The 25,158-nt window shown below is 38.2% G+C and overlaps 2 protein-coding genes across 3 annotated transcripts in view; one reads left to right on the top strand and one right to left on the bottom strand.

The window, feature by feature from the left end:
- LOC148736918 (uncharacterized) overlaps positions 1 to 25,158 on the top strand; it is a 700,731-nt gene that overhangs the window by 631,565 nt on the left and 44,008 nt on the right. The gene's annotated exons all lie outside the window — the stretch shown is intronic.
- LOC148736921 (polycystin-1-like protein 2) lies at positions 2,468 to 23,568 on the bottom strand. Its single transcript, XM_088749206.1, has 15 exons — positions 23,505 to 23,568; positions 22,235 to 22,612; positions 20,661 to 21,044; positions 16,204 to 16,278; positions 15,376 to 15,802; positions 14,385 to 14,973; positions 13,915 to 14,076; positions 12,296 to 12,421; positions 11,765 to 11,968; positions 11,250 to 11,498; positions 9,975 to 10,706; positions 8,724 to 8,957; positions 6,957 to 8,207; positions 5,464 to 5,632; positions 2,468 to 5,051 (listed from the first exon to the last, which is right to left on the bottom strand). Exons 1-15 carry the CDS (start codon positions 23,566 to 23,568, stop codon positions 3,385 to 3,387), a joined length of 6,711 nt encoding a protein of 2,236 aa, XP_088605332.1. The 3' UTR covers positions 2,468 to 3,384.

Here is a 25,158-nt window from a genome sequence, read left to right as displayed (position 1 = left end):
AGGGATATAAAGGATAAACCAGTCACAAGTTGACTATCGCATTAATTAGAAAATTCCTTTTCCAAAAGTTTTTCGATGAACTAAACGACGAGAAATGTTTGACTGAATTGAGATGTACTTTATCTAAAGTTATGATTTTTAAACTAAAAGTAGCGAGTTCATCGACACACAAAACTATTAAAATCGATGACTGATGCCATATTTCTGTCACAGAATCCATTAAAAACATTAAAACTGTAATAGGTTTTTTTGTTTTTGTTTTTGTTGTTTTCTACCTAACTGGGGTGGAAGTGATTTAATTCCAAAGAGCTTTGGCGTCCATTTAGAGGAAAACATTCAAAAACTCAATTCTAGAAAAAGTTGAGTACGCAGGAACTCAATTTAAAGAAAAATAAAAGATAAAGCCGTCACAAGTTGATTATCGCTGACGCCATAAACTATGAAAATTCCTTGTCCAATAGTTGAAGTAAACGAGTAGGAAATGTTAAACTGAATTGATCTGTACTTTTTATCCAAAATGAACATGTTGAAGCTAAATTTAGCGAATTTGATGAAAAATAAAGCTATTGAAATCGATGACTGCTGTCATATTGCAGTCAAAACTGGGGTGGAAGTCAAACATTTTTAAAGATCTTTGGCGTCCGTTGAGAGGAAAGTATTTAACAATTTAAGCCCATAAAAATTCGAGGAAGCCGGAACTTAATGCTGACGGCATTAATTATGAAAATTCCTTGTCCAAACCTGCCTTCTGTTTATCACAACCATTATTTTCTAGAGAGCGCATTTATAAAATGAGCTCGGACTGAACACCCTTCCCTTTTCGTACAAGATTGTTCATTGGGCAAGTAAAACATCTATATACGTTTTAAACGAAACTCCATTCATTATCGTGCGAAGGAGATCTTAAAGTGTGTGCTTGTCGGCTGACATCTTGTCACAGAAACTTCAGAAGGTAGGTAATTAGGCTATTATGTTGAAAGACCCTACATATTATTTCTGAAAGGTGTTGCACCGAACGTTATTTATGACACAACAGCAATAAAGTATATCGCGCATTTCAATTTCATAACCGCGTACTTTTGTCAATGTGGTTAACTGTTTCCAGATGATTTTGCGTCTTGACAAAACAAAAAACTACATTCCGAAACAAGTCTAGTTTTACCTCTTCCTTTGTTTCTACTTATATATTTATCTTTATTACCTATATTCTTTTCAAGTATAATACAAGTCAAGAACAGATATGTACAAGGCTTGATTTGTTTCGTCGGGAGAGCCTATTAAAAGCCGCCGATAATATCTTCTTTCCGGTTGGATTTCGCTTGGGGTTACAGGATGTTCTAATACCGAGATATCTCTAACTAACTGTTCACTAATTCCCTTACAGTTGTAGCGCATAACCACTGGATAAAATAGAGTTTGTACTTACTCAGCGCACAATGTATTGAGAGTACTGTAAACATTTTACCGCATTGAAGCCCACTCGATAACAACCCAAGCGCAACAGACTTTCTGACGTTTTAAAGGGGATAGCTCGTGTAATGGAGAAAACGATAATCGATCGCTTCTTACTGACATAAGTCACGATTATTTTTTCTCTTTATGAACGGACCAATGGGGCTAAAGGATATTTCCATCAGGTGAGGGGCAGTGGTTGGTATCATTAAAACAAGAAACTCAAGATATATGAAAGTAGCTTGGTTTACATTTTGTGGTAACGCAAATAGCAAAAGGGTGGTAAAATACGCGGTTCATGAAAATAGTTCAGGAATCATGGGTAAAGGTAGATGTCTTTTGTGAATTGGTATTCTCCCTTTTTAAAGCTATTGCAAGTATCCAATCTGTTAAATGAAAAAAAAAGAATACATCAAAGAAATGAGGCGGTGCTCTGTAATTGTTAACGTTTACATCGTATGCCAATGTCGGCATTAGGATAAACATGAAGGGAGGGGAGGGAGGGGCGCAGAGGAGTGGGTCAACAAACTAGATTTTAATAAAATTCCAAACCTTATGACATATAAATAAAATAAAAGTAAATGAAATAAAAGTTCCTTAATATGCATTGCAAATGTACGTAATGCAAACTAATTTTGCGTTCATGTTTCGATATAGTTAATGTCCATGTTTCGATATATTTAATAAATATATTGAAAAAAATCGTTCCGCATTGATTGCTTATGTCAGAGTATGGCTAGATGCTTCTTGCTCCGATGCTTCTTTTGAACAGACTGTCACGACCAAAAAATTATGAATTGAAAACGCCACTTCTTTTTAAAAACTGCCTAATTGTATCCTTGTGGCTAGTAGTCTTAAAATCATTTTGAATCGCCTTTAGATTAAAATAACCTCTTCAAATGCGGCAAACCCCATCTCTTTCGTTATTCTAAGGATCCTCCTAGTGTATATCTCATGAAAACTTGGACAAGCGTAAGGGAGGAGTGGGTCAACACGCCAGAGACCAGCAAAAGGATGCCAATCCTGCATATAACTTTATTTCCGTTCGAATTTCAGAGTAGCATGGTTCTGCTAGTTTCTCCCAAAAAAAAAAAAACTAAAGAAATAGCTAAGTAAGTCCAATTCAATGAGCGCACTTATTCAATTCCATCATTACACTACATTAGATGAAAGTAATAAAATGTCGAATAAGATAAAGAGAAATCACCAGTTACAAGGAATAAAAGTGATCAACAATATCTACAGCAAGTATCATGAAACTCTAAGAAACAAATATCATCTGTCAAATCTTTAAATTTAATGAGAGCTCGCTTCTGTTTCTGCTTTCCACATGATGTTCATTCTTTTTCTGTTTCTGCTCTGCACATGTTTAAAGTATTTTATACTTCTGTAATTTTCATGATTCTCAATATTTTGTAATTGCGTATGCGCATTGTAAACAAGTATGCTAAATGCTCCTAGGCGTTGTGTGGATAAATAGACTATCTATCTATCTGTCTGTCTATCTATCTGTCTGTCTATCTATCTGTCTATCTATCTGTCTGTCTATCTATCTGTCTGTCTATCTATCTGTCTATCTGTCTATCTGTCTGTCTATCTATCTGTCTGTCTATCTATCTGTCTGTCTATCTATCTATCTGTCTGTCTGTCTATCTATCTATCTATCTATCTATCTGTCTGTCTGTTTATCTATCTATTTATCTATCCATCTGTCTATCTATCTATCTATCTATCCATCCATCCATCCATCCATCTATCTATCTATCTATCTATCTATGAATCTATCTGTCTGTCTGTCTGTTTATCTATCTATCTATCCATCTGTCTATCTATCTATCTATCTGCTCTCTGTTTGTCTATCGATCTATCTATCTATCTGCATGATTTTTTATATAGTTGTTTACTTTCTTTCACTTATTCTTATTATTGTCTCTAAACCTTGAAGTGACGAGCCTCTGCTGTTTTTAATAAATAATTAAAATCTTCGTCTTCTTCTGAGAACCCTGACACAATTCTCTCCAGCCGTTGTAACAGGTCATGCTTTCTCCTACGTAATTTGCAGAGAGAAGACTCAACGATATCCTCTTGGAATCGTACTTTATTTTTTTCTGTACGTTTTCTGCATTCGTGATTGCTTTCACCTTTCAGAGATTTTAACATGTTGCTTATCTTGTCAAAAAGTGATTGTTTCCTCGTGCTGTGTTGTTGTTTATTAATTGTCCCTTTAGATCTTTTCTCCCTCAAGGCTACGATAGCCTGACTTATTAAATCAAAGTTTAGATTGGAAGGGTTCTTGGAGTCAAGGCCAACGTTTTCTGATTCTATTTCTTTCACTTCTACTGATTTTTGAGAGGCTCTCGATTGACTCAGTGTCTTACTGATTGCATCGAAAAACTCTTTTCTTTTTTCTGAGGTCGGGCAACGGTCCTCATCAATAAGTTCATACAGCTCATTTTCGTTCACATTGTTCTTGGCATCCGAAAGGGCATCATTGATTATCCCAATAAAAAAGTTCATGCAGAGGATAGTAAGAGTAAAAAGAATTAAAAACGCGAATACTTTGGCGTATATGGTGTTGGCCTCTGTTAGTTCATTCATTGGTCTAGCTTTCACTCGACCAAGAGTTAGCTCAAGTTGGAAATAAGCTCCTTTTAGCACCGAAGAGTAGCGCTCAGATACACAACCAAACATCAAGACACCGAAGTGCAAAAATGCAACAAAGAAAATTAGAAAAACAAAACTAAACCAGATCAAAGATCGTGCAGATATCTTCAATGTTTTGGAGAATAGAGCAACATGATTGTTGAAGCGAATGATTCGCAAGAGCTTGGTAGTGACGATGAAAATCAGGATACCAAGGACGGCGTTTTCTACTTCTTGGCAAGTGATAGCTTCTTGAAAACTTGGATTTGCGTAAATGTTTTTGTGCACTCTGCCCATCGTTGAAATAACTTTACTCTGTCGTATCATATAAGTCACCACGGCAAACAGAGAGAAAAAAATTTGGAATATCTCGATCCAATTCCATATGGACTTAAAATATCGAGAACGATGATTATAAAGCCTCAAGCTTTCTCTCCCAAAATACAAAAGAACAGATACAATGAAGAGAAACGTGCAAATCGAATAAAACTGATAAGAGGAAGTGTCAGTAGAATCAATTGACAGACTGTGAGTTTGCATGGAAGCTGTTTTCAGCCCAGATGTTTCAACCTCGTAGAAGTATGTGGCAACGCCTAGAACATTTACTGATGGATTCATGGTAGAAAACTCTGCGATGACCACTCGAGTTTTCCTGTCAAGCCAACTGTTTTTTTCTAAATCTGTTACTATGCTGAATCCTGTATGATTCTGATATCCGAGGTCTGCTACAAATCCTCCTCCATGATAATAGGAGAACTGTCCCCACCTAGGTATAGTGTTGGTGTCATCAACATGTTGATATCGCCATGGCCTCGGGCAAAGACGTAGCAACTCATCATTCCTCGTAACATTCTCAACAGGCCTCCAGCCTGGTTTATTGTACGCGGTCTTGTCTTCGTTCCTTATCGAGTATCCCTCGAAACATTCTTCGATATAGTTCGGGACTTTACATTGTGCTGCATTTTGAAAAACAAAGGATTGTTACCAAAGAAGCTTGTTTTGGTATTCATTGTACTCAGCGGTTTGCATCATTTCAATCGTAGTTTTAAAAAGACATGAACATCTCTGTTATGACAAATGGAAGATAGTTGTAGAACCCTTAGAATTTACCTAAAGGGGAGAGGAATGCCGTTTATCGATTCTAACTTTTACGTTGAATAAGAAACGCAGCTTTCCGCTAATCCCCAACAGTTAGAAAGATCACAAACCGAGATATATGACACTATTATTTCACTATCAGAGCCGGTTATACGTGTGTGACTATAAAGTGTCAAATTAAGTGTGTATGTGTAAATAGCCTTGTCATTAAAATCCAAGACAATTAATACATAAATAAATAATTAAACAAACAAACAAGGAAACGCTTACTCGATTTCACTCTGAGTTGCCTTATCCGAGCCATGCCGACAAGAAGAGAGTGTTTATTACCAATATACATTGTTTTCTTCTCCTCTTGACCGTTGTACCATCTGCCGGAAAACACTCCTGGGATGTAAACTTTCTGTAACCAGTTCCAGTACATAGTGTTGTTTTTCACCTGAATTAATACAAGATCGTCGAACTAGATATATTTCGTGTGAAGGTGTAGTCTGATCGTCCGGGTGAGTTTAGTCCTGAGAAGGACTGTTGTCGGTGGTAGTGACTGACGTTTCGACAACCTGTGCGGAAGTCATCATCAGAGTCAAGTGAATGATTGTTGTCAGTAGAATGTTCTTATTCCAGTTCGTGTGAAATGATCGATTGGTTTTGCCGTGATGTTATTGGCTGTAAGACTCAGTGACGTAATTCGGTCGTGATTGGTCTGTTTCGATCTGTCGGAAAAGTTAGGTCGTTCTTTTTCGGTCGTTTGTGATGTTTATGTCGTGAATGAGTCGTTTGTATGGGGCGGGTAGTTGTTGATATCTGTTTAGGGGAGTCTGTTCTATGTTAGTAAACCAGCTTTCCAGAGTCAGTCGTTGAAAATAGTCAGTGCTGTAGGTTAGTCATCATCAGAGTCATCATCATGACTCTGATGATGACTTCAGCACGGGTTGTCGAAACGTCAGTCACTACCACCGACAACAGTCCTTCTCAGGACTACACTCACCCGGACGATGAGACTACACCTTCACATGTTATCCCCGGGTTCAAGCCATTTACTAGATATATCTCGTTTGGTTTATTCGTTTAGCTGTATGAATAGATGAGAAGTTCGATCCACACAAAAGAGTAAGTATGTTTAAGCCGATTTATAGACTATTATTGCTAATTCCCAAAATTATTTCTATTTCCCATTCCACCCCATTCCCTCAAAAATTAATTTTTGTTTATTTATTTCAATGACGTTTGTGTGAGTTAGCAGCCACTTTCCGAATCTCCTCCTTTAACCCTGTAACTCCCAGAAGTGATTAACATAGAACTTCTCCCCAAGATATCCATACATTATTCAGTAAACAAGTAATGAGAATGCTCAAAGTTATTATGTAGAACTTGAAGCCTTGATCTAACATCAAATTCTTTTAACTAATTAACAAGGAAATGTGTAGCAAAAGAGGGGAGAATTAACTAAAGGATCTTGGGTGTTCAAAGGTTGATAGAATGTCAATCTCTTTAAGGCATTATACCATTCTTCTTGGAATCTCTCCTTAGTCTTGAGTCTAAGTCTTGCTCAAAACGTCAGTCACCATAGCAGAAAGTGCCTTAGCCAATGTCTGAATTGTCTATAAACAATTTTATTTTCCAGTTCTTCAGCAGGCCAGTGAAAGTCGTATTTCCCCTTGTATAATCATATTTGAACCCCACATAGGAACAAAAGCTGTAAGATCAATCAAACGCGGAAATTTCAGCAATACATTAATCAAAATCAAATAGAGTCTACTCACCCTGCTGAACCTTGGTAGTCCATCTCTGATTGATTTCGTCATCAAGTACCGATGATCATTTCTATTTCCATAGCACACTACCATTAGCAAGAAAACAAAGACCAAGTATGCAATCAACTCTGTGAAGTAACGTGTCAGGTTCTGTTTCTTAGCTTGTTGTCTCCTCATCTTTTCCACATCTGATAATTGTAGTTCCCAAAACTTTTGTTTAGAGTACTTAATCTTAGCTTGTTGAGGGCTTTCAGAGGCATGTACTTTTGATCTCTTTGCCTTTATCCTTAAAATGGCTGCAATAGTTAGAGCTGTGAAGAACACCTTTACTGGTTCCTTGATTGTTATGTCCTGGGCGAATGAGATCAGCATCGAAGACAGCCACTGCTCGCTGACACTATTTTCCCAAATTAGACTGTAGAAGATTGAAAACGCAGCCGAAACAGTACAAGAACAGAGCAACAAAAACCAAGCGATACCAGTGATAAGGGTGCCTTTATGACAATAGCCGTTATTTGTTGCATACTTTTCAGCTCCTTTCTGAAAAAATAACGCTATGATAATGTTTATGGGTGCCACAACAAGTGCGCTTTCAAAGCCAGTCACAACTTGTCTCCACGAAATTTTTAACGGTCCAACTTGGATAGGCTGTTCGTAATTCCCTTCTAACTTATAGAACATCGCGTTAGCAAACATGGATGTCAAAAGCACTGACAGGCAGCAAGATAGACGCTGCACTCTTGTAAAGTGACTTCTCCGTACCTTCGCTGCAACTGAAATCCAAATATGCCACTCCACGAGGCCTCTTCGCCAACGTCTTGCAACTTCACTGCCAAAATCCAGATGATTTTGGCAGATTGTTCGCTCGATGCGCCCATCTCCCCGCTCAAGAGCAAACCACAGATTCGCTATAAATTTCCACGACTGGTTAGTTTGTACGTCCCGAATCAGAATTTCCTCAAGAAACCACGAAGGATTATTTCCAAAATTATCATGACCAATCTGTAGTCCTCCAATCGAACCAAGTGATTTATTAACATAAAGTACAAAAACATCGGAATTACCTCGAGAAAATAACATATTAACTGCACCAGGCTCTTCTTGGGTGAGATGAAGAATGCCACTCTTTCCTTCAGAACCGTAAATCTCCAGAGCAACATGAGCAGTCGTGCCCGAATTTTTCCACGCACCAGTAGTAATCACTACTTCGTATTCATATGTACGGTTTGGAGAAGATGGAAGGTGGACCGGGGATTCCTTCTAATAAATAAAAAGAAAAAAGACATGACAAAGCATAATTTATTTACATGACTGCCTAATTTGTATTTTTAATTAGATTTTTCTGCTTCATTCCAAAAAAACATGGTAAACCCTGGAGACGGTTTATCTAATTGACTTTTAATTTACATTCAACAAATTCATCTCAACAAGCCTTTAAAGGAGATAATGTAAAAACAAAAAACAAAAAAGAAAAAAAACCCAAAAAAATGAAAACTTTGGTTTTCATAACCCTTTAACTCCCAACGGTGATCTATATGTAATTTCTCCCTTTTATATCCAAACATTACCCAGTAAATAGGGAATAAGAATATTCAAACTTATCAAGTAGAAGTTGTTATCTTCATCTGTTACCGAATTTTCATGACCTAATTACAAGAAAATGTGTAGCAGCTGGAGGTAAGAGTTAACAATCAGATCTTGGGAGTAAACACAGTGTGCTGAAGAACAAACCCCGTGAAAATAATGGGCACAACCAAAATCCGGTCCTACACTTACAGTTTTCGCGTCTTCCTTGTCGAATTTCCTTACGATAACAAGTGCAGACGCATAACACAACAAAACCATCGCCATAGCCACAATTACAGCAATATTTCCAGTCTCCGGTAACTTCTGGAACTCGACTAGAACCTTGTCAAAGTCAATAGGATTCGGTTTAACTAAAAGACTTCCTCCAAATGATGTCAAATGGTTGCAGCTACAATTTATACATCCATCTGAAGCTGCTAAAACCTGGAATTATAAAATACAAGGGAGATGTATGTTGTAAAAATCATCATTTTGGCTGCCGCTACAACTTGTATCGGCGCAGATGGATTTAATCTGTATCGTCTCTTTTAAAGGCACTGCTTTCGCTTTTTCTGGGTAACAAATTGATTCGACTTTTTACGATAGCAGAGCCCACGGAAAATGTTATCGAATCAAAGTTTAACAACAACAAACATATGAAACATATGAGTGAACTGCGGTTATGAGACGTATATAAGAACGATCCTTCGCAGTAAAGCACTATTTGAGCAATAGTGGAAATCAGACCTGAAAAAAATTTCAGGCCTGTACGGGATTCGAACCACTGACCTCTGCGATACTAGTGCAGCGCTCTACCAATTGAGCTAACAAGCCAACTGGGAGCAGGCCATCAAATTAATTCGATATAAACCCGTAGATGATAAATCGAACAACAACAAACATATGAAACATATGAGTGAACTGCGGTTATGAGACGTATATAAGAACGATCCTTCGCAGTAAAGCACTATTTGAGCAATAGTGAAATTTTTTTCAGGTCTGATTTCCACTATTGCTCAAATAGTGCTTTACTGCGAAGGATCGTTCTTATATACGTCTCATAACCGCAGTTCACTCATATGTTTCATATGTTTGTTGTTGTTCGATTTATCATCTACGGGTTTATATCGAATTAATTTGATGGCCTGCTCCCAGTTGGCTTGTTAGCTCAATTGGTAGAGCGCTGCACTAGTATCGCAGAGGTCAGTGGTTCGAATCCCGTACAGGCCTGAAATTTTTTTCAGGTCTGATTTCCACTATTGCTCAAATAGTGCTTTACTGCGAAGGATCGTTCTTATATACGAATCAAAGTTTGGCCTGAATGAAATAATAAGCCTTGTTAATGAAGATTATTATAAAACCAGGACTCAGGAAGGAGCGAAGTATCTGAAATATGTTGAAAGCAGTGCAAAAATAGAGCAAAGACGATTTCCTAAGATTCATATTTAACTTTACACTTACCCGACAGCCAGATGATATCCACTTGTCAATTTTTTCTGACCAGTAGATACAACTACCTAACGCCACCTTTAGGGTATAGTTCTGATCTGTGTTGGAATCATAAACTGGTATTACAGGGACATTTTTACTCTGGGGTGGGGTGGGTGGTGGATCTTTGACTTCGACGCAGGAGCGCTTCCCTCGCCTATCTCCAAAACAAGATCTTCTCTGTCTTTTGTAAGATAAGTTCATTGTGGCCTTTGCATTTTTTACGCCAATAAAGTATTTCCCAGGATGCTCAGCAAGAACTTGTATCGGTGCATATGGATAGAAAGAGCAGTTTGTTTGTCCTTGACTTTTGCCGTGCGCACTTAGCATCGAAACACACTTTTTGTCTTGAGAGATTGTTGCATTGAGGTCGTGGTCTTGAGATGTTGGCCGCTGACCAAAACGCATATAGACAAACAAATGTACGGTTGGGTCTTCGGGTTTCATGTTGAGAATCAACGTGGTGTTTTCATATTTGACGTTTATCTCGTGGAAACGTACGTCATCATTTTTCGTAAAATACCATGAATTCTCTAGAGAGTTTTTTTGAGATTTCAAAGGCGTAACGATGACAATGTTCCCTGGAAGATTTGATACTTTAATAGGCTCGCTGTAGTTGTTTTTCAACTTAAGGGTTACAACATCAGATCCAACTCGCTCCTTTGTGCCGTCCCAAGTGTAAGGGTTGAAAGAGAATAAAAGCATCTAGAAGAAGAGCAACATTTTAGCTTTGTTTGTTTGTTTGTTTGTTTGTTTTTACAAGGTCTTTCGTCGTGCTATTGAACTTAAGCCAATGCACCGATGAGGCTTAGAAGGCTGAAACAGCACTTTCTACTTATATGTATATATTTGGAAAAAAATGAAATAAATATACAATTTTCTTCCCGTGGTCACTTTCTTGAAATATTTGAAAGCAAGAACTTTCGGGCCAGAATGAAAAGCGATTACTAAGGCTTTTGAACGACTTGATGCTTTTTTCAACTCAGTTTCAACATCTATTTAAGGCGATGTTAGGAAAATCAAGCTCCATTCGATTCGATTCCGTCCTTTTTAATGTACCAAGTATTAGAGTTGAACAAGTCAAAAGCAAAATAAGTAGTAGAATTGCTTCTGGTTATAAGCAGTCTTCAATGTACCTGGTGTGCTACTTTACTAATTTAACTTGTCTGGCGTCGGTATTTGCTGACACATACTTTCCCGATTTTGTCACGATTAAATTGAATTTACCTTTAGGTCCTGAGTACTTACCTGAGCATCTACAAAACTTGTTTTATTCACACCGGAGACTATGAATTGGCTTTCAGACGGTAACATAAACCGCCCTTTTCCTGCTTTTATTTCCAGTCCTGAAAGTCTCTGGAGGCTATATCTTCCAAGTGTCATGGACAATTGCCCAGCTGTGATTGATATCGCTTTTTCATCAGGGACAGTTAAGGCCAACACTGAGTCTGAAACTTTATCGAGGACCTTCATCGCAATCTTCGCCAAAATCTTACCCTGTAGAAATGACATAAATAAACATAGAATATAAGCAAATTATGAGTCGTCAAAAGTTTGAAACAAAAAAGTCCGAAATCTGGATGAAGATGGAAGTGACGGTGAAGTTAATAGCAATCTGCAGTAGGCCACTCACCTATGAATTAAAAAGTAATGAACGTATGGTGGAAAAAGAGAAAAGAGGGATTTGCTCGCATACAAGGGTACATTAAAAAAGAGTGTTTTTCGTAGACCTCTCGACACCACCTAAATGTACATTACAACACCTGTTCTTGAAAACTTGATTCTGAATCCTCTGAGGCCATCACTGCTGCCGCCTTCAACACGCTATTTAAACATAAAGCCAAGTTTTCTGCTGACTGAGTTGTCAGCTGTATGTCTGCTATGTCTCTTTTCCGAGCTAGAGACCACAGAAGGGACGTCATTGAACGGACCGCAGATAAGGAGATATTCGCCAGTAAGAAGATATTCTGTGGGATGCAAATTAATTTGAGCAGCTGAAGTTGGTCATTTTTCAGTTTTGTTTTCATTGAACTATGAAGAGATATTCTGCGATGAGCTAATTAATGTAAGTGCAAAACCATAAACCACTAAGCATGAGTTGTCTTTTTCGCGTCCTGGTTTTCATTTTGTTTAATCTTTGTTGTTGTTGTCGCTGTTGGGTTTTGAGCCCGTTTGGCTTAAATTTGTCACGGTATGATAAGTGGACATAGCGACCAAAGCTATTCAAACATTAGTATATTGCATTTGTCATTTTCTCATTTGCGTCGCATTCATAGAAATACAATGTAACTTACCAGTGCCTCGTGGTTCACTTTATCCAAAACCTGAAGAGCAGAACCAATAACTGAGGAGCTTTGGAGCAGGTCCGCGACACTTTTTCGTTCCAAAGAAGAAATTTTTACAAGGATGTTGTGCATTACCTTGAAAGTGATAAACATGAACAGATAAAGGTCGATTTTAGCCAGGAAAAATCAAGCAGATAGACTGTCTCCCACACATGAGGCTCTTGCCAAAGGAAATCGTTCTAAAGGTATCATTAGACTCAGTTTTCCCGATAATATTGCCAATAACAACCATAAAAATGATACATTCGCAAGTATGTGATTGGTCCTAACAAATCGCAAGTTCAAATATAGGTCCGAGCTGAAAGTAAGGGATGTGTGTGAGTGATTTACGCTAATGAAACATTTTTCAAACTTCCTTTTCAAGGCGTTGAACATACTCGTTTCAAATTGAGTCTAAGGCTGTAGACTGTTCTCCATTCTGACCATATCATAACATAACATAATATAACATTTATTCAGGACGCTACAACGCAAATATAAAAAATACATCCTGAAAAGGGAAAATCGTGAGGTTAGCCCTGTATAAAAACAATTTCCCTGACTAAAACATACAAAAGCTAAAATTTAATGGCTACAGATTCAATAAATATTCAATAAATATTCATATGAATTTTAAGTCTACTCTTAAAATGACTATGATTCGGCCTATTTTAAGCCCTATTTGAAGTTTCAGACGCAAAAACGATAGAGAGAAGATATAAATCATATAAGCCATGATTCTTGAGCATCAAAGATCTCAGATATTGAACCCTTTAAGCCTCTGATTTACTAAAAGAAATATGCTAATACACTTAATGTAATACACTTGTTTGTTATTCGAGAGTTGATGTTTTGTTTTTTGATTTCCAATACATTCTTATTCTGTTTCTCTCCAGGGAGAATCTTTGTTTCTTGGGCTTTAAAATCATCACGAATTCTCTTTTGCTTCATTATTTAAAGGAGCACTATTATGAAACCTCCCTGTAATTTGGAAACCCGAGAAATCCAAATATTTTTACATAAAAACTTGAAATGTTCACTAGTTAATCGTCTCTGAATTTGTTTTCCTATTTGTCACACGGGAAGATCGTCAAATTCGCGATTTTCTTTTGACCCGCTATAAGTTTACGTAATCAATTGACAGACTCAAGAAAACTGGGGCGAGTTTTGAGCGTGACGTAGATGACTCATTTGACGCGCAAGAGAGTAGTCTTCCATATTAAAAACAGTATTTTGATCGCATATATTGCTTTTATAACACTAAGACTAAGACAATTTGACTAAATTTCACGAGGTTTCCCTGTATTAATAAAATGATGCCAACAGTGTTTTGAGTCATCTACGTCACAATGGGAGTGACAGCTGACCAAAGATAAGTTGGCCGTGAGTTTGAAAATTAATAGCGGGACGCTTTTCAAATCGTAACTTCTCACCCTATAATTGACTTTCAACTAAAATTATTGTTGAAAAGACTTTATTAACCGCTAAAAACTCATATTATAATAACATAACTGAATCTTTCGGGTTTTGAATTGTAGGGCAGTTTCATAAGAGTGCTCCTTTAAGTATGCATTAGGCTTTTAAAGTACCGTGTATCTCTTCTGCAAATCCGTTGAGTTTTCTTGTAAAACTGATTGTAAGACAGAGTTCGCAAGTAGCGCGGCTTCTCTCAGGTCTCCGCCTTGGATTAATTCATTGAATGAACTGTCATTTGCCACGAGAAGGTTTGTGATATTAAGAAATGGTTTGATCTGAAAAGATTCAAAAGCAGGTATCGACTTGGTTACATGCCTAAAGAAAATTTGATGACATAATTTAGTTTTATTAACTAAGTTGATAATGTAACTTGACCACCGTAAGAAGTTTTTGGAAAAGCTTTTGTTACACACCCCCACCAACGTAGCACTGCGGTTTCTTTAAATCCTTACTCTCTTTAAAGAGAGCCTCTTAATCTAAACTAATAGAGACCAAAAAGAAATTTAATTCTTTTTGGTAACACCTTAAAAGGTGTTACCACTTCACCTCATGCTAGAAATTAAAACAATAATTATCGACCTACCTGGACCGTCAAAGGGAATGGGGAAGCAGAAATTCCAAAACTGTCGGTCACCGTAACGTTGAACTTCACAGTAAAGTTATCTGCCTTATTCCCAGGCGGTATCCGAGAGGCACTTATGGTGTTGTTAGCGCCACGAAATAACACGCTAGACAGACCGTTCTGTAGCCTGTATTGAAACTCGTAGGACAGAGGGGTGCTTTTACTTTTCCAATTGCTACAGCTCAGATCGAAGTTAGTCTTTAGTGAGATACCGCTTGGCGGAGTGATCAAGCATTTTCCTCCTGTTGGGGGTGATGCCGTGGAAATGTCGTAAGCACTCATTCCCAATACATCGTCCTTAGTTCTAATTGATAATGCCAAGCGGTACTTGCTTCCACTAGTAAGGGAGCCTCCTTTAATAACAATATTACTTGAATTCAGAGGTGTAATTGTGATGTTTCGTAAGTCGATGATGTAGGAGTTTCGCTCTGATTGCTGGTAGAGTGTCCATTCAAAGGAAGCTATTTTAGAGCACTGAATTCCATGGCATAAAGACTGGACTCCAAGTTTAACCAAGGGACTTTTTTCACGTTGGCAGTTAAAGAAACACCTACAATGAAGCAAAAAGATTAGGTGATTACTCAGTGGAGAAAGGGTTTTGAACTCCTCTTGTCTGACAAGGGCATGTTAATCATGAATAGCACCAGCAACAGTAACTGCGAAATAACATTAATATGAGCACCTGCTGGTAAAGTAACTACAACGACAATGAAGACAACAACGAGTATCATTAACAAAACTATAAAAAACGAAAATAACAAAAATAACGCATACTAAAAAAAAAAACGGAAAGAAAGCAGGAAGAAAAGAACAACGGAGGCATCAGCAGCAAAAATAAAAGGCAAAAGCGAGGTCCAGAATGAATAGAGGTATAAACAACGGCAGCAAAAAAAAAACATCAAAAACAACACGAACAACCTAAAAACTGCAGTAGACAAAATAAATCCCTAACCTTTGATCTATTTTTGGGGGGTCTCCTTCTAACAGATGGATTATTTGATAAACGGTGGAAATGCGAATGTCCTTGGTCACCACCAGTTTAACTATGTAGGTCTGATTAGGAGACAAAGCTTCCGTGTTTAATGAAATATTTTCGCCAGATGCTGTTCCATTATAATGTATAGCTGACTCGTTTACTGCCGTTGAGAAACTTCGTTGAGAAGCTTTCTTCGCTTTCCCCTTCATTTGTTTGCTGGATTGGTCTGCTGTGATTTTGCCATAATGCCAAGTAAAGTTCATTCCTGATCGGTTGCCAGGTCCAGCTTCCGGGTCATATGACAGTGAAGCACTCAATGTTATGTTTTCCTGAAGTCCTCTGGTTACCACAGCACCACCAGAAATGAGTGCAACAAGATCCTGTCTTGTTTTGCTAGAATCGTCTTTAGTTTAAAAAAAAAAAAGGATTTTTTATGGGAATAGTCTTGATTAATGTGACCGATATTTTTTATTAAACTTTCAATGTACAAAATTGTAGCCGCTACGAGTCATTCGGATTTTTTTTTTCTACTGTGACAGCCTATCTCAGACACCCAACTATTTCTAGATAAGAATCGAAATACGACGATTAGAGCGGGACTTAAATTGAGCTCTGTTTTACGGCCTCTCCTCATGATATCCTGGCTCAATTTGAAAATTTAGTACTTAGCACCGTTATAAAAGCAAGGTCTCGCAACTTATTAGATTACATTTTGTAGATTTGCTTGTCTGATAACGGATTCTTTATCCTACCTGCAATTGGTACATATTTCACAATATTATAATATTAAAAAGCTCTTCTTACTATATCGCTGGTTACATGGTGGTCCAACGTAGTCCTCATAGTAGCCCTGTGAATAATTTTGTCCGGAAGCTGAATCTGCTGCCAAAATATTACAAATAAAATGCAGGGGAAGTAAATTATTCAAAAAAGAAAGTATGTGGGTCTGTTATAGGAATTTCTACTATTTCTAATATTTAATAAAGCATTGATTCATTTTTGTCAACCGCTGCTTTGCGCCTGTAACAAATTTGGAAAGGACACATGCTTTGTTAACAAAATCAATTTAATTCCAATCAGATATTTAACAATTATTCGCCTCAGGTTCGGTGAATATCGTCGAGTAATCCCCGAGACGAAGTCTCGGGGATTATTCGATAATATTCACCAAACCTGAGGCGAATAATTGTTTTAGTATAATTTCAGAGCTGAACAACAGAGAAATTTCTAAAATCATAACATTATAGTAACATTTTAGTAACATTTATTAACATTTTATTTTAACATTTTATATAAACCGCGTGGAGCGGTTTATATAGCGTCACATAAGGAACCGCTCGACCAATCAGACCGCTGGAAACTCTTTGCTCAGCTCTGAAATTATACTAAATATATATATATATATATAATTCTTGGACTTGATTTGAATGTATTTCGAAGAGCGCTCAACTCCTAGAGGAGCATTAATAATTATTACGAACTGGTTCAAGTCTTCAGAGGTAGTTCATCGTTTTATTACGACAGCTCTGTTTCGTATGGTCGAAAATGACCACACTCATCAGGTAATTTCAACGATTGACCGTTAACTTACAATTACTGGCTATAAAAGCTGGAGTACGGTTGCTACTGGAGGTATAAAAACAACGCTACTTATCCATAAAAGTCATGTGACTGGTACGCATAATTTTGGAGATTGTTACTTGATTATGAAGTTTTTAACGAGGTATCTGTTTCTATGGGGGCATGAACTTGCTAGCTCATTTCTCTTGTTTAGACTGCAAAGTTCCTTTTTACATATAATCGTGAATTTTTCAAAAAGACATAAATTACATTTCTTAGTAATGTTGTTGTACGGTTTGCATTGTTTGATGATTTTCCACGCTAGCTTGAAAGGTTTGTTATTGTCCTTCAGTGTCCATATGTGTTTAGATAATTCAGTCTCGTGTCTCATGTTTTGGTGTCGGAATGAAGCTGTGTGGTTTCTGTACCGTTCTTTAAAGTTTGTCGCGAGTCCCACGTATGAATCTGTTGACGTTTCAGTTGTGACTGTTGCTTGGTAGACTACGTTTGATGTGAGGCATTTTCCCTCTAGGGGGCATTAGTCTTCAAAATAACCACCCACCTGCACTGCTAAAGAACATCCCGGAAAATATAAACAAGCGATTAACCAAAAAGCCCTCTACGAAAGTGACTACGACTATAAGCTTACATATGATCCACAGCCAGCCCTAAAGCGCAACAAACATCGCAAAGGAAAAGTGATATGGTATAATCCACCATGGAATTCCAACGTGAAGACCAATCTGGGAAGAAAGTTCTTAAATATTGTTGACAAATGCTTCCCGAAAAACCATCCACTACACAAGATCTTCAATCGCCACACACTAAGGATAAGCTACTACTGCATGCCTAAAGTCAAAACAATCATAGCGTCACACAACAAAAAGCTACTATCAGATTACAACCAGTCACAATATTCACCACAAACACTAGACAAAGAATGTAACTGCCGGAAAAAAGACCAATGCCCCCTAGAGAGAAAATGCCTCACATCAAACGTAGTCTACCAAGCAACAGTCACAACTGAAACGTCAACAGATTCATACGTGGGACTCGCGACAAACTTTAAAGAACGGTACAGAAACCGCACAGCTTCATTCCGACACCAAAACATGAGACACGAGACTGAATTATCTAAACACATATGGACACTGAAGGACAATAACAACCTTTCAAGCTAGCGTGGAAAATCATCAAACAATGCAAACCGTACAACAATATTACTAAGAAATCTAATTGATGTCTTTTTGAAAAATTCACGATTATGTGTGAAAAGGAACTTTGCAGTCTAAACAAGCGAAATGAGCTTGTTAAATAAATAAAACTAAATAAACTTATTAATAAAATTAAATAAACTTTCTTAGACGTTTTATTTGAGTATATGTCTTTCTTAGCTCGAAGTTGTCCGTCCTCCTGTACTACAATATTTTTCCTATTATTTATCGAGGTTTGGACTGTAAATCCTTTTGGATCCTTCTGGCGCGGCGTCACTGTTGGGTCGAGGCCTTTTTTTTTTAAATCGACTTTATTTATACAATGATTAGTGTTATATACAGAACAAAACTCAATTAAAACTCAATTGAGTGAATTAACGGTAAAGGGCCCGCTGTGCAGTACACCAGTGAAGGAGACCCAACACAGGGAAAATTAGCTAGGTTATTGACAGTTGCTGGGTGTTATTACTATTTACAAGTTGTTTTACGGGAAGGCTAGCTCCTCTGTGCAGTACCCCAGTAAAGGGGGTACTGCACAGTACCCCCAGGGGAGGGGTCCCAGCACCGGGAGAAATCTGTTTTCTATTTACACGCGAGAAAGGTGATCTCTATGCAGTACACCAGCTCAGGAGACCCAGCACAGGGGTGTTATGTAGTGGAAAAAGTATTAACAAGGGGCGTTTTACACTTTGATTTTGAGTTGACGGTTCTCAAATGAGCAGAGAGCGTTCCGATGAGCCCAGAGCCGCGCCTGGCGAAAGGTGGAAAGACGCTTTAATGCGGAGGCATATGCGGGTAGTGATTTTAGAGATTACAGACTTAGCTGAGGGCCTCCAGGATTCAAAAGTCTCTAGGTTCCGGGCGGCCCACAGCTTGTTGAGCGTGAGTTTCATTAAAAAGGAGGTAACACCCAACTCCACACAGGGGACACCAGATGATAAGAGTAGAATGCATGGGCAATTGTTTTGCGCTCACCGCAGCCCACGTATTGATCGCTCACGGCAAGCTCCCGCCAGGACTTGAGGTAAGCCGGCGTCTTGACCACCCCGTGAGCGATCCGCCACGCAATTTTGTTCTCCCAAATTGTGCTCAGACCAGCACCAAAGATTTATTCCCAAATGTGGCGCCAATTAAATTGGCACGTGAACCTCCGTTCCCACTGTGTGACACAAAGGAGCCGCTGGGGATGAGGCGGGAGTTAGCCTGGAATAAAAGGTTTTAGCACTGTGGTCAGAGAGAGAATCGAAATTCCCCTCCACCCGGTCAACGAGGGTCAGTGCAGCGCGGTAAATAGGGGGCTGGTCATCCCTTAAATGTCTGAGGACGTTATTGGAGCGGAGAAACGCCCAGCGTTTAATTCTGTGGCTCAGCGGAAAGCCGACCCAATATCGGGCGAAATAGACCCATTTAGCGGTGTAAGTCGCGTCGCCCACCGAAGAAATCCCCCGGAGTTTAAGGAATCGCGCCTTTTCGATGGGATTTACTACGGACAACCTCCCCTGTTGCCAGGGGAGCCGACATGTGTCGCGTTTGACCAGTTCGGCCTTACTGTTCCAGAGGAACTCCCAAATAGCTTTGGTGATGTGGGTGTGAACCCACTCAGGCATTTTTACCACTGTGGCAGTGTACCAGAGGCCCGAAGCTCCCAGCGTGTTAACGATCATAGATTTGCCTTTAAGGGACAGGGTCCTAGTGCGCCAGGTGTTAAGGCGGGTTTCGAGTTTTGCAACCCGATCCGCACAAACTTTCCTCGAGCCGGGAGACTCTTCGTATTTTTAAAGAGCTCAAGAGCCAAATACGCCATTTATAAATACCCCAATTTTAGGAAAGGAAGAACACGAAAGATACAAATTACCATTTTCCTTGTTTTGACGTCTCGTTTAGCTCTCTGGGATAGAAAGGTACTAGGCCTTTCTCTGGCGGAGTTTTACGAAAATAGAAAGTTACTTTTTCTCTTTACTTCCACCGCCGCCATATTGAACTGTCTGTAATACGATATACCGCTGACATTTCGTAACGGGCTCGAAATATCCCCGATTTCTGGTGATGTAAGCGATCTCCCCGCTTTCAAATGGACCCTGGGGAAGCTACCGAGGGTGTCCGCCTCATAGACGCTCCACTTTACTTCATTTAGTCGAAAGAAACCAATAGCCATTATGAAAATAAGCGATAAATGAAAGTTTTCCTAGCTGCCGTTACTCGTAAGAGTGATTGTAGGTACTCAAACCGCAACTGAACCATCTGTTACCTTTCCTTTGCTCACAAGAGTAAACCTTGGACATGTAAAACATGAAAACATCCATTGAGTTGTCTGAAATCTAATATACTTATGCAAATATAAACTTGATCATGACTTTCAGAAGGTTTATAACTTCTGTGGTAAGTTTGACAAACGCTAGCATGATAATGTTTTTGTTACCCCTAAGTGCTTCTGGTAATAAAAATAACTGATATATAACATTTGTTAGTATAGAAAGTTTTTTTTACCTTTGGGAATCTCGCAAATATAACACGAAAGGCCAATGTTACCATCAAATATACCCCATGTGCCATTACTAGACTGCTTGGATATGTAAGCCATATTGCTGTCACCACTTGGCTCCCCTTCTCCCCATTTGCAAATCGTCAGCGGTCTTCCACTCACCCATGTCCAATTCTCAGCCTTTCCTATTAAACCAATATTCCATCTATCTTCACCGAAAAGAATAGTTCGCCTTTGCACCTCGTTACTGATGAAATTCCACTCTTCCACGGTTTCGATGGAAACTAGGTCTCCTCCTAATATTTGGCAGGTGGCTCTGCTCCAGGCCCAAGACCCTCCCCACCTCGAAAACATGTACCAAGAGTTTTTAAAAGATCGAATGGGGTACTCTATAAAATAATGAAAATAAGAACAAAAGTAATTATCATGTCGAGGATAAAAAAGTGATAATTATGATAATCATCACAATAACGATAAAGAAGAAAAAATAGTAATAAGCTAAGAAACGTAACGTATCTCTATTTTCTATTTCTATCCGCATTTTTCAACATCTGCAGTGTATGTTTGATCAGTGTCAAAGTAGAAATACCCACATGCATATGAATACGAGTGGAATAAAACAAAAGTAACATGGTGTTGCAATTGAAATCGCTCTCGTTAAGTTTACATCATTTTCGTCTTTCATTAGGGTCAGTGTTGCTGTTGTTGTTTTTTTTTTTTATTGTTTGTTTGTTTTTCATGTAGTTAGGAATACAAAGTAATTTTTTTGAACAAGATAAGTTCTGCAAACCCGTAATGTTTTGTCTTAAAGGTGACATTTTCTCAGAGTTGCCTAAAATCCTGAGTTCAGGGAACCAGGATCTAAAAGCCACCCACAATACCTTTCTGGTATATCACTTTCCCACACGCTTTTTTCTGATACAATTGTATAATTATATAATTATCGCTCGCTCTTACAAGCGCAAGCAAAAACACAAGAATACTTCGATAAACGTGTGCTCGACAAATGTTGAGAAATGTATCCTTTCGATCGTTTTTCTTTTGTGCGCTTTGCCCGCCAAAACTTTGCTGTGGCTTGCTGCACAACAAAATAAAGGATGATCGTTATAACATGTGGTAAAAATAACGGGAAGCTCTTTTTCGGTGGGAAAGCAGCTCTTAGCAGGAGTGGTATTTGATACATATATCTTCATTACGGCGTCCTCTATCTAGGATATTCTATTTTGAATGATTGCACTTTGACTATACATAAGCTCGTGCTGTTATTTTACTTATTGTACATCGCTTATAACAAAGTTGACTTGCAGCATGAACCACCTCCCCTCCCTTCCCCGGTTAGAACGCGCTTAAAAGAACGCATAATTAAATGCAAGTGTGAGTTATTCCAATTTGAAACCGCTAATGCGCACTGGACAGTTTATTTACTGCTTAAACGCACAAGTTAGGAGAGGCTTTCGATATTGTGAGAGCAATATATTTACCTCTCAAAATTAATCATCGAAATAATTTTTAACGGGACCAGGGCTAAGCGGAAATGGCTTAGCACTTATTATACTTTATGGGTGGAATGTTTGCTTACCCTGAGGAAATTCACAGAGGAAGGCATTTTCATCATATCCAGTGATACCGTTAAAGAGGCCTTCATTCTTGGATATTTCCGCTAGGCTGTCGTTGCCATTTCGCTCAGAATCTCGCCATTTCGAAATATTCAGTGGCTCTCCACTAAACCATGTCCAATTCCCATCCTTGTAAGACTTGAATAAACCAATATGCCACGCAGTAGTATTCCAACTATTAAGCTTTTGAATCTCACCCTTGATAAATTTCCATTCTTCATCGGTTTCGATGGAAACAAGGTTTCCTCTATGACTGAGGCAGACGATACTGTTCTTCCAATGATCTCCTCCCCATTTTGTAAAGATGTACGAAGAATTTTTGAAATGGGTACATAGACTTTCTATGAGAAACATAAATATATAAATGAATAAAAGAAAAAATACATATTTTTAGATCGTAACGATGACAGCAATAATGATAATGATGAAAATGGAGACGGAAAATACTGTCTATATTAATAATATTCATGCCTAACTAACAATGAGCACCGAAACTCGTTACTAAACCAAAAATTAGAATTAGGTTTAAGGTGATTCCTCATGAAAATAAAGGCTATCGAACAAATTGTTTTCAACTTTCCCTACATGTTCACTACCAGCGTGTGTTTCGAAAAAATACAATAAAAAAGAAAGATCATCGTGCTTGTGCCTGTACACCCCATTTATACCTGTACTGGCTCTAACCACACGCGTCATTTCATCGGCTCACAGTACATCAACAGGACTTTTGCACACTTTTAGTTGTATATCTTTTACTGTCGACGATTTTTTTTAAACTTCTCCAATTTAAACGGGATAATTTGTACACCAAAATTATGCAGTAAGAAATACAGGTCAGCGTGCTCGTCCAAGAGCTGAGGACCATTGTACCTTTTTTCCTGGTCATTGATTTAAAAACAATATCGCGTTCTCGAAATGCGCGTACTTTTTCACTCGATTGCGTGATTTCTATGCGCAATACGGGTTGCGCAATGCAATACTGAGGAATCACCTTAAGTTTTAAGGGTAAAAATTGGGGAGATCAAAGTGAAAGCGCTGTTATTCTTTATTTTTTCTTGTTCAGTTATTGTTTAGTTTCTTCAACTCACGTTTAGATCCACAATCGGACTGATGTACCAACGTAATATCTATGACTGATTATTATAAATAATCAAAATGTATTGATAAATAACCCTCATAATATTTTTTCCTATTCGTTTTAAGATACATAAAATTTGAATTACACTGCCTCACCTGTTCCTTGAAACTCCATCATCAATGGAAGGATAACTGCAGTAGAGAAAATGAGCAAACTCATCGATTATTATATCAAGAATAACGTTTGAATCAATGACAAACTTTATTAGATTTCTAGTTAGACTGGTACTGATGCATCGTAGCGCATTTTATTTGCTACAAGATCTTTAGCCTCTGCCAATAACTTTTATTTCCTTGCCTAGGGAGCTGACGGAGAAATTGTAAAAACGAGTGTTCTTCGCGAAAAAAAATGTTAACCGGCTATTCGGAGCGCATAAACTATTCACCAGGGTATCTAAGAGATAGTAATGCTGCGGTATACTCTGTTAATAGTGACGTAGTTCACGCAGTGATTCACCTAACTGCATGCTCAAGACTTACATTTACCTTTATTTCTCGAAGTAGTGTCAAAGTCGTAAAGTGTTTCCAAAACTAAGATTTAAGAGCACCCTTCTTACAAATGATATTCCGTCCGAGCACTTTATTGCGGGTTTATTTAGTTCATTGCCTACATACCCCGAAGAAATGGAATTTTGGTATTTTTTTCTATTTTTTTGCGGGAGCGGGGTCGTAATTAATACAGGATACCTAGTTGTAGGTTTTGAGAAACGTATCTCTGAAGTTATTTATGCGGGAGACAAATTATATATAAAAAAGACAAAGAAAACAGTGCGCGCAAAGAAACAATCTCATCCGGCTTTGCCAAAATTGCAGATGGGGAAATGATATTTGAAAACTTGCCCTTATTATCACATCGCAGAGGACAGTCGTTCTAAGATATCCTAATAAGAGGTAAACTTTATGCGACAGCGAATGGCAGGAGTCGCACAGGCGTATCAACACCACCTAACGGTCGACCGCCTTTTGCTTTACAGCTTACCGGCGTGTCGCCTCACGCAAGGTAGACTTATCTATTGATCAAGTGACTCCTATCATAGTCTAGTTCAACTGTCCTTCATTCAGTAATCAAGATAGTAGACTTACCATACAATACTCGCGATTAGTTAATTTTCATTTTCTTAGGAAAGTAGATTTAAAACCTGATTGATCAGGAGTACATACTGCATATGAAATATAGGGAACGTCCTTACAGTAGTAACGCTATGAAACGCAATAGGTCAATAGGACAATAGGACTTTTCGTTGCCATCAGTCTCAAACACCATAGCTTAAAATGCAGAAAACACCTGTACCTTTGGAGAGCGTTGGAGATCGTTTCTTCAGAGCTGTTTAAGGATCTAAGTTGCCGGCATTCAAACGTTTATTCAAGGTATTTGGTTAACAAAAAGAAAAAAGAAAGAAATCGAAAGAGGCAATCTCTCTCGTTCATAGAGTCAAGTAGAGCCAACAAACACAGAAAACGTTTTTGACCTAAAATTGTTAAAGCGGTTCTATGCTTCAAAAAGTATTATTTGAAGAATGATAAGCAGAACAGCTTCATCTGTATCTATCCCTTTCCTTTGATTTTGTTTTCCTTATAGATCAAAACGTATTTTGAAATGATTTTCACAGATATTCCCTATCTCAAGAAAATTCGGTGAAAGATGGCAAAACATCATCTGGCTTAGACTCAGTTAGGAATTATGCCTCGAAATAACCAGGATGGGCGCTGATTCCTTTTGAGCAGCGACGTCGCATCCTGGCAGCAAAGC

This window comes from Stylophora pistillata, chromosome 2 (genome assembly GCF_964205215.1).
Source record: "Stylophora pistillata chromosome 2, jaStyPist1.2, whole genome shotgun sequence".
NCBI lineage: Eukaryota > Metazoa > Cnidaria > Anthozoa > Scleractinia > Pocilloporidae > Stylophora > Stylophora pistillata.
This window is presented reverse-complemented; position numbering and strand designations above follow the sequence as displayed.